General features: G+C 36.6%; 1 protein-coding gene across 3 annotated transcripts; it reads left to right on the forward strand.

Moving 5' to 3' along the window:
- The first annotated feature begins 343 nt into the window (after nucleotides 1-343).
- LOC107811808 (14-3-3-like protein D) lies at nucleotides 344-7688 on the forward strand. 3 transcript variants are annotated; one of them, XR_012696386.1, is made up of 5 exons: nucleotides 344-1232; nucleotides 2495-2617; nucleotides 4183-4299; nucleotides 4616-4695; nucleotides 7444-7688. XR_012696386.1 is itself a non-coding variant. In XM_016636809.2 (4 exons), exons 1-4 carry the CDS (start codon nucleotides 744-746, stop codon nucleotides 4634-4636), a joined length of 750 nt encoding a protein of 249 aa, XP_016492295.1. In that variant the 5' UTR covers nucleotides 345-743; the 3' UTR covers nucleotides 4637-4792. The 3 variants fall into 3 exon arrangements, 1 of the variants encoding a protein (XP_016492295.1); XR_012696385.1 differs by lacking the exon at nucleotides 7444-7688 and adding an exon at nucleotides 5319-5829; XM_016636809.2 differs by lacking the exon at nucleotides 7444-7688 and having other exon boundaries at nucleotides 345-1232; nucleotides 4616-4792.
- The last annotated feature ends 1549 nt before the right edge of the window (nucleotides 7689-9237 follow it).

Below are 9237 nucleotides of genomic sequence, written 5' to 3' on the forward strand. Positions count from 1 at the left end.
TAATTTAAATAAGGTAAAATCTTAATTGATTTTGAACTCCTAAATATTAGGACTTCATTCATAATTTAAATCGGAAACTAAGTCCTAAATATTAGAAAAATAATTTGAATTACTATTTTGTCCAATATAAAATTTATTTTTAAAGGGTAAAAAAGGCGAACGATATTTTGCTAAGGGCCTTTGTGCTTTTAATATATTATAGATAATTTTTGAGTTTTATACCTTTATTGAAGAAGAAGAAGACGACAGAGATCATGAAACCTGGCAATGAAGCTCCGCCGACGATAATGGAGAATTCGTCGGAAGGCGGCAAGGATGGTTTCTAATGGTGGATCAAGGGGGAAAATTGAAGATTAGGAGAATTAGCACTTCATTTTTAAAACCATATAAGTTACATTTTAACTGCAAACTACGAGTCCTTTTAAAAAATCTCAAAAAATTATTTACATCCCTCAAGTTTGACTTAAAAATCAAACTCCCCCTCGTATTTTATTAGTAGTCATTTCCTCCCCTCTCATAACTGAGGCGAGTACGGTATTTGAACTTACACACGCAAGTGGGCGTTAAACAAAAGATACCAATACCAAGTTACACTACACTTCCCTCCCAATATAAAAATCCTCTCTCTCTCAACCTCTTCGAAACATTCAAAAAATCTCATAAACGAAACAAAAAAAAAAAAAAACCTCTCTCTAAAAGCACCAAGAGAAAAAAATAAAAAAATCTCCGGCGAATCTCCGACGATGGCCGTACCGGAAAATTTAACCAGAGAGCAGTGCCTATACTTAGCAAAGCTCGCCGAGCAAGCCGAGCGTTACGAGGAGATGGTAAAATTCATGGACCGCCTCGTAGCCGTCTCGGGTTCCTCTGAACTAACTGTAGAGGAGCGAAATCTCCTCTCGGTAGCGTATAAGAACGTAATCGGTTCACTTCGAGCCGCGTGGAGGATAGTATCGTCAATTGAGCAAAAGGAAGAAGGGAGGAAGAACGACGAACACGTGGTTTTAGTGAAGGATTATAGATCTAAGGTTGAATCTGAGCTTAGTGATGTTTGTGCTGGAATTTTGAAGATTTTGGATCAGTATTTGATTCCTTCAGCTTCTGCTGGTGAGTCGAAGGTGTTTTACTTGAAGATGAAGGGAGATTATTATCGTTATTTGGCTGAATTTAAAGTTGGTAATGAACGTAAGGAAGCTGCTGAGGATACTATGCTTGCCTACAAAGCTGCTCAGGTATATTTTATTATTAAATTTAAGTTAGGCAATAACCTGAGTGCACAGAATTTTCTTACACTGTCTGTAAAATTTAACATGATATAGTAGGTTACCTGTAATTACAATACTTACCTGATCGTGTACATATTGTTTAAATGTCAGTTCACAGAGCTTATACTCTTTATTTTTTAAATTTATTTCAATTTTGAATCTACTTTAATTCTGGAATTGTTAATTATTTAATTCTTCCGTCCTTCGTGTATTAGTAAATGGAAATTACTTTTTTTTTTCGAACTTCAAGTATTCTGAATAATGATGGAAATTGGAGCATGTGAGTAGCTTGAAGATTGGAATTTTAAGCGGTTTGATTTTGACCTTGTTAATGTGGATCTCCATATCTTGGTAGTTTTATGCTGTTTTCGAATATTAAAATGCTGGGGAAGGCATTAATTGTGTAATAGTTGAACTTTTAAAAGATCTACCAGCTGATTAGACTTAACTATACCTGAAAATTGGATGCTTTTGGCATAACTAGAGGGGAGGGAACCTCAAGTCCCCGCTATATCCTTGAAATAGAGATGTGATAATAGCTTGTTCTGCTATTACACCAAGATAATCCAATTTTCCTTCAACGTTTGGACTGTATTACAAATGTCCTGATCTTAATGAAGTCATCACTTGAAAAAACTTGATTATCTCTAAGCACTGACTTCGTGGTAGATTTTTAGAACATTTTTCCAGCACCGACTCTTTTGCTTGTTATTTCAAGGCACAATTTGTTCTTAGACATCTCTTGCCATTTAAAGAAAAAACCATTAGCACTTTTAGGCTTTTAGCCTCTCTTTTTTCATGGCAAATCACCTTTATTATTGGATTATAAGCCAGTAAACGGGTGTAACTTTGATTAGGGAACGAGATCATGGAGCTTAAAGTGTAATCATCTAATGATACTGCTTTGAAATCTTTTCTAGATGTAAATATGTGGCATAAGTCAAATCTTCCCATTCATATCCAGGAATGGAGCTCTGCAACGTCTCATGCAATTTATATTTTAGTCATACCAGTTCATGTGTCTGGCTCAGCTTATATTCTGCTGCTCTCACCTTATATTCATATCACTTCATTCATGCATTTTTTACTCCCACATTTATGAACTGATAATAATGCTGAATTTCTTGTTTTTGTTATTATCAGTTCCGGAGATGCTTTCACCTGCATAAAGTGAAAGCTGGTTGACTGTTGTGTTACTTATTTATGCATTTCTTGTGATTGTGCTACAGGACATCGCCCTTGCTGAGCTTGCCCCAACACATCCTATACGACTTGGGCTAGCTCTCAACTATTCAGTATTCTACTATGAGATTCTGAATGCATCAGAAAAAGCATGCAGCATGGCTAAACAGGTTCGTTTGTTTCTCTTCCCCCTATTGTGTAGTTATCTACTTTTTCCTCCACCGGGAAAGTAATGACAATGTGTCCTTCAGTATAACTTTTAGCCCTGCCACCTATATACCTGGCGTTTTATGAGTGTAAGATGCATGCACTTTATTTTTATCGTTGATATTTTGATAATGCTCCTTCAGAGTCTTGGATAAAAGCATAGCACAGTCATATCAGAATCAGTAAAAGCATCGAAGATAATGACGTTCACTCCGATGTGCCATAGTGTTCAGAACTTTTTCTTTCTTTCATTTATTTTCTGGTGTGGGTCTGAGACTAAGGTATATGAGGAAGGAACTTTTTCTGATACAAAAAAAAAGTTTGTTGCCAGCCAGGAGGCAAATAAACATTATCTTGGGAGAAAATAACTCATGTTGTCTTGCCAAGTTGATGTTTGATTCAGTATATGCATGAGGCTTGAGCTGATTGGTATTCAAATCGGTGTATTTGTGCATTAGATCTCCATTATGTTGCTGTTTTTGCTTGTGGAGAATCTAGGCTTCTCGCAGTTGGGTTTCCACTGTTTGGTCCCTAGTATTTGGATATTTAAGTATTTAACATGTCATTGAGTAGTAATAATAGGAGTTAGAGTTAGAACTTAGGAGACAGCATGTGATGAAAATTATTAAATATATAATCCTGCCATCGTTTTTCAGGGGAAAGAATCACGAAAATCAGAGCTGACGTAAAAGAAAAGTAGTAACTGCATTTTGATTATGGAAATCAGTAGAATAGTTAAGCCGCTTGATATAATTGTGTAAATATTGGTTATAAGGAACAACTCGGCTGCATTTTTGTAGCTAGGTTGCACTTCTTGCTAATCCTAGGAAGTTTCTTGCTAAAATATCAAAGATCCACTTGTATCTGCTTTTATATGCAGAAATAAGCATGTGGAGATTTTGGTAGTGTTGTATAGAGTACTATTTGAAGCTAGGCTCATTCAGGTTAAAGTGTAGCAAATTTATAAAAATCCCAATATGCTGGAATTCCGTACACTATTGCAATCTGGGGTTGCTGCGAAGATTTCACAATGAGAGTGATACAACCTCGTTTTAGTTCTGTGGTGGAACAGAATAATGGTACATCTTAGATGAAGTTTCAAGCTATTAGCATGACTTTTAGCATGATAAAGGAAGAGAAATTACAGCTTCTTAGTCCTAGGACTATTGTGCTGGACATGTTTTGAGATTAAATTGTTAAAAGGAAACATAGCATGCTCTGTCATCCTGAAATGAAAGGTCGATGTGTTATGCTTATTAATTAGGTGTTCTAGGTGGTGAATTGAGAGGACTTCTCTATGGTGTTTGTGTGAGTAGTTGCTGTGCAACGTTGTAAGAATTATTTCACTTCTCATATTCTTGTTAGTTAAATGCATAGATCTTTGACCATGTGATTATGCCAAAGAGTACTACATCAACAATGAATTCCCCGCATATTCACTTGATTCATTTTTAGTTTTTAATGAATCAAGTTTGATCTTAGGTGTATAATTGAGCTGATTCTTGAATTTCCTTTCGCTATGTTGCAGGCCTTTGAGGAAGCTATTGCCGAACTGGACACTTTGGGGGAGGAATCCTATAAAGATAGCACCCTTATCATGCAGTTATTGAGGGACAATCTCACTCTCTGGACTTCCGATATGCAGGTACGTCATTTTTCCTAATTAAAAAAGTTCATTGAATTAGATAATTAGCATACGGATGCTTTTTTTTCTTCCTGTTCTTCTCTAAATATGATTACACCATGCAAACATTAAAGCATGATACAAGTATTTCGATGCATAACTAAATCCCAGCTAATGGACTTCGATAAATTCCATTCACACTGCAATTCAAATGTACAGATTTTCTACCTATATCCAATCCCATTGAGAATAGTAGCCAGTTGCTTCCGGCTTGTTGTGTACTCGTAGTCCTTTTGCTTAATAGAACTAAAACATGAGTATATTTTGGCTAATGCAGGAGCAGATGGACGAGGCTTGACATTAAACTGCTCCTTCGGGGGGTGGGCTCAAATTTCACACAGCAACTCTGTAATCTACGTATGCAACTGATAGCTTTTGTAATTTTATTTCTCATGCCTACTTTGATAATTATCTTATTCAAACTCTGGTTTGAAACTTAATATTTTTAATTTTATTTCTCGAGCTTCCCTTTTTTGTTTCTTCTTTCTCTTTTTGTAGAATTTTTTTCTTTTTTTCGCTGAAGTCACCTTTCGAAGATCCTCATTCTTTTGCCCACCACGGAAACAGAAATCGTTTAGGAGCATTCTGAAGAGTCGATTTTTTCCCCTTGAACATGAAAGTATCTCAGCCAATCCTAAACTAATACTCCTAGTTTCAGAGGGTAACTGAATGGTTGATTGATTGCTAGATATGAAAGAAAGAGATTTGCTTATGTAAGTGTGGACAAATAGGATGAAATAGCCTTCTCATTGTCTTTATATCAACATAGATGCAATCATAGGCGTACATTTGGTAGTCTGTCTTTCACTAAACAGGTGAATTGCACATATAGGATTAACTTATTGTCTAGAGCCTAATAAACGATAAAACTTTAGTCACTTCAGTTCCATCCATCCAACGTGGTTCCTTGCAATCATATACTGCAACAAAAGATCTTCATAATGCCAGGAATGGACTTAATTCGTTTGCTTTATACCCAGCTCAACTAAAGATCATGGTGCAAGAACCGTTCTACTTGAGTAGGAGTGGCAAATGGACGGGGCGGATCGAATTGTTGGAGCTGATTATTCAACATCCACTATGGCAATCTTAGATACAGAAGAAAATGAGGAAAAGATTTCAGATGAGAGAAAGGATTTAGAGTTTGGTCCTAATGAAGATGACTTTGGTCGGAACAACCAAAGTCTTTTATTCTCTCACAATTTAACAGATCTCAGTTGTCCAAATCAGAGCAAAAGTTCTAATCACAAGCGTTCATCTCATATGGAATCATTTAATCAACACCGTTGATTCAACGATTCTCATTTTTGTGCGTGTGAGCATGTGTCAGTACAGAAAATTTGTTTTTTTATATTCTTGCACAATTATATAATTAGTTAGACTAGACTAATAGAAAGAATACACCCGTACAGTAGCATAACAAATTTTGATTCCTTTTATCTATATAAATAGCTGTACAACAATTGAATAAAATACACAGAAATTTTTTTACTGCCTTCTCCATTGAATTCTTTCATGGTATCAGAGCAATAGAAGCTCGATCCCTCATCTCCTTCTTTGCTTACTCTGTGAAACTCTTGAATCATGCCTGATAACACTGAAGCAACAACCACTCAAGCCACTACTGGTGCAGTATCCATCATTGACTCCAATCATGCTTGCTTCCTTCATTCCTCTGCTGCACCAGGAATGACGTTTGTCAATTCTGCCTTTGATGGTAGAGGATTTCAAGGATGGAAAAGGTCAGTGCTTATAGCCCTCTCAACCAAGAACAAAATAGGCTTCATTAATGGTGCTTGCCCTGTTCCAGCTGCTGATTCAAAGGACTTCCAGCCCTAGAGTATATACAATGACATGGTCACATCTTGGCTATTCAACTCACTATCCAAGGACATAGGGGATAATGTCATATACTCAAAATCTGCTAAGGACCTATGGACCAGTTTAGAACATAGATTTGGTCAGTCAAATGGAGCTAATCTTTATCACCTAAGAAAGGAATTGTCAGGATTAGTCCAAGGGACAAATGACATAGCAAGCTATTTCACAAAACTCAAATGATTATAGGATGAGTTGGATTCACTAAATTGTGATGTGAAATGCAGTTGTTTGTGTGTGTGAAGGGAAACAAAGACTAGAAAAATCATTAGAAGATGAGAGACTCATTCAATTTCTTATGGGTTTGAATGGCAGTTATGGACAAGCAAGGGGGAAACATTCTCATGATGAATATTTTACCAAACATAAATCATGCATGCTCTCTTGTGCTACAAGATGAAAGCCAGAGAGAAATCTTTGCCAATCCACTCATTTGTCCTGATTCCTCAGCTTTTATGGTCACAAATCAAAACAACTTTGCCCAAAGAGGAGGAAGGCAGACCTAAAAAGGAAGTACTCAATATCCAAAATTTGGAAACAACATGCAAAAGGGAACCAATAGTTTTGTTAAGAGGAATTCAACTTTCAAAGGAAAGGAAAGCAAGTTTAATCCTAATGTTTCCTGTAGATATTGTAAAAAGGTAGAACACACTATGAATGATTGTTATAGAATAATTGGATTTCCAGAAGACTTTGAGTTCACAAAGGGAAATCAAATGCAAATCATGGGAAATGGAGCATTTCAAATGGAACAAACAGAACATAACAATACTAATTAGACTGAAATGATCAATCAACACCTATCACAAGATCAGTTTTCTCAGCTGATACAACTGATCAAACAAGTCAAAGTTGCAGACACAGGAAATTCATGAGCAGAAATCAATGCCAATACTATTGCTGGTACTATTACAAGATATTCAGGAACTTTTTTTTAGTTTTTAATTCTAGTACATGGATTATTGACTCTGGGGCCTCTAAACACATGTGTTTTGACTCAAATGCCTTTATTTTTTTAACAGCTTTATCAGTTCCCTTGAATATAAACTTACCTAATTCATTCAAAGTCACAGTCACTCACATAGGAAGGATTGCTATTCTACCTGATTACATCTTGAAAAATGTATTACATGTGCCTAGTTTCAGATACAACTTATTATTTGTTAACAGTTTTGTTTGCAATTTCAGTCAATCCTCTTTTTCACTTCTTCCTATTGTTCCCTGCAGGCCCCTTAGTGAAGAGGGCACACGTTTTTGGTGAAGCTAGGGAAGGTCTTTATCTTTTGGAGCCAAGTCAAGTTAGAAATAGAATAGAAGTAGAGCCAACTCTTTCCTCAAATCAAAATGTCTTTAGTGAATTATCAGTTTCTTTTCCTTTCTCAGCAAATGTAGTTTCAGATGTAAGCCTTTGACATGTTAGATTGGGGCATTTGCCTTTTTCATCAATGAAGCATCTCAATTTTATTTCTTTACCCTCTAAATCTCAATGTTTCTGTGATATCTGTCCTAAGGCTAGGCAAACCAGAATTCCTTGTACTCTAAGTCAAATTAAAACAAAAAGGCCTTTTGAGTTAATTCATGTTGATGTTTGGGAACCCTACAAAGTAACCACTTATAATGGTTTCAAACATTTCTTAACTATTGTGGATGACTACAGTAGATGAGCTTGGACTTTTCTCATTAGTACCCTTTTGGTATACTGATTTTTTTTACAATGGTGGAAAGACAATTTTGGATGAAGGTGTAGAAGTTGAGAACATTTTGAACTAGGCAAAGGTTCTCAAGAAGCAGCCTTTTTTGCTTCACAAGGAATACTGCACCAAACACCATGTGTGGGCACACCTCAATAGACTGGGGTGGTTGAGAGGAAGCATAGACATCTTTTGAAAATTGCAAGAGATTTGCTATTTCAATCTAAACTTCCTCTAATCTATTGGGGAGAATGTGTGTCGACTGCTACTTATCTGATCAATAGGCTACCTTCTAAGGTTCTCAAAGGTAGATCACCTTACTTTGTGTTGTTTAAACAACAACCATCCTATGATTCATTCAAATTTTTGGTTGTCGTTGCTATGTATCTACTCTGTCTGCTGGGAGAGGAAAATTTGATCTCAGGGTAAGCCTTGTGTGTTTCTGGGATACCCTTTGGGCCAAAAAGTGTATAAGGTTCTGGATTTGAATACAAAAAGAGTAACAGTCTCCAGGGATGTTCAATTTTATTAAAATAAATACCATTTTGACCCTACCAACCTAACTCCAGGATTCATCCATCTTTCCTATTCCATCAACCATAGAATATGATCCTCTTTCAGACCACATTCACCAAATTCCTGCTACATCCATGGAACTTTCCCAATCACTATCCCAATACATCCACCACAGCATACCTATCACACCTCAATCACCCTATACTACTTACTCAAGATCCACTTCCCATTGCCCTTTATCCATAACTCTAACAGAAATTAGGAAGTCCACTAGAACACATAACACACCAGCATACCTACAAGACTATGTTTGCAATTCAGTATTCCTAGCGGATCTAACTAACTCCTGTTTCATGGAACCAATTCAACCTAATGTGCTACCCTTTACAACCCTTTTATTTGCCAACCAATATCTAATTAACTCAACTTCATACCTCACAGAACCTACCTCTTATTCACAGGCCATGTTGCATCCAGGATGGCAAGAGGCCATGGCTAAGGAATTGGAAGCTCTTGATTTGAACAAAACTTGGGAAGTAGTTCCTTTACCTACTGGGAAGAAAGCCCTTCCCTGCAAGTGGAGTCTATAGAATGAAGTACAAATCAATGGTTCTTTGGAAAGGTTCAAGGCTCACTTGGTTATTAGGGGAGACACACAAAGAGAAGGTATAGACTTCACTGAGACCTTTTCTCCAGTTGTCAAGATGACAACAATCAGATGTCTTCTTGCTATTGCAGTAAAGAAAGGATGGCAAGTATCACAATCGGATGTAAACAATGCCTTCCTGCATGGAGATTTGCAGAAAGAGGTATA

This window comes from Nicotiana tabacum, chromosome 11 (genome assembly GCF_000715075.1).
Source record: "Nicotiana tabacum cultivar K326 chromosome 11, ASM71507v2, whole genome shotgun sequence".
Lineage (NCBI taxonomy): Eukaryota > Viridiplantae > Streptophyta > Magnoliopsida > Solanales > Solanaceae > Nicotiana > Nicotiana tabacum.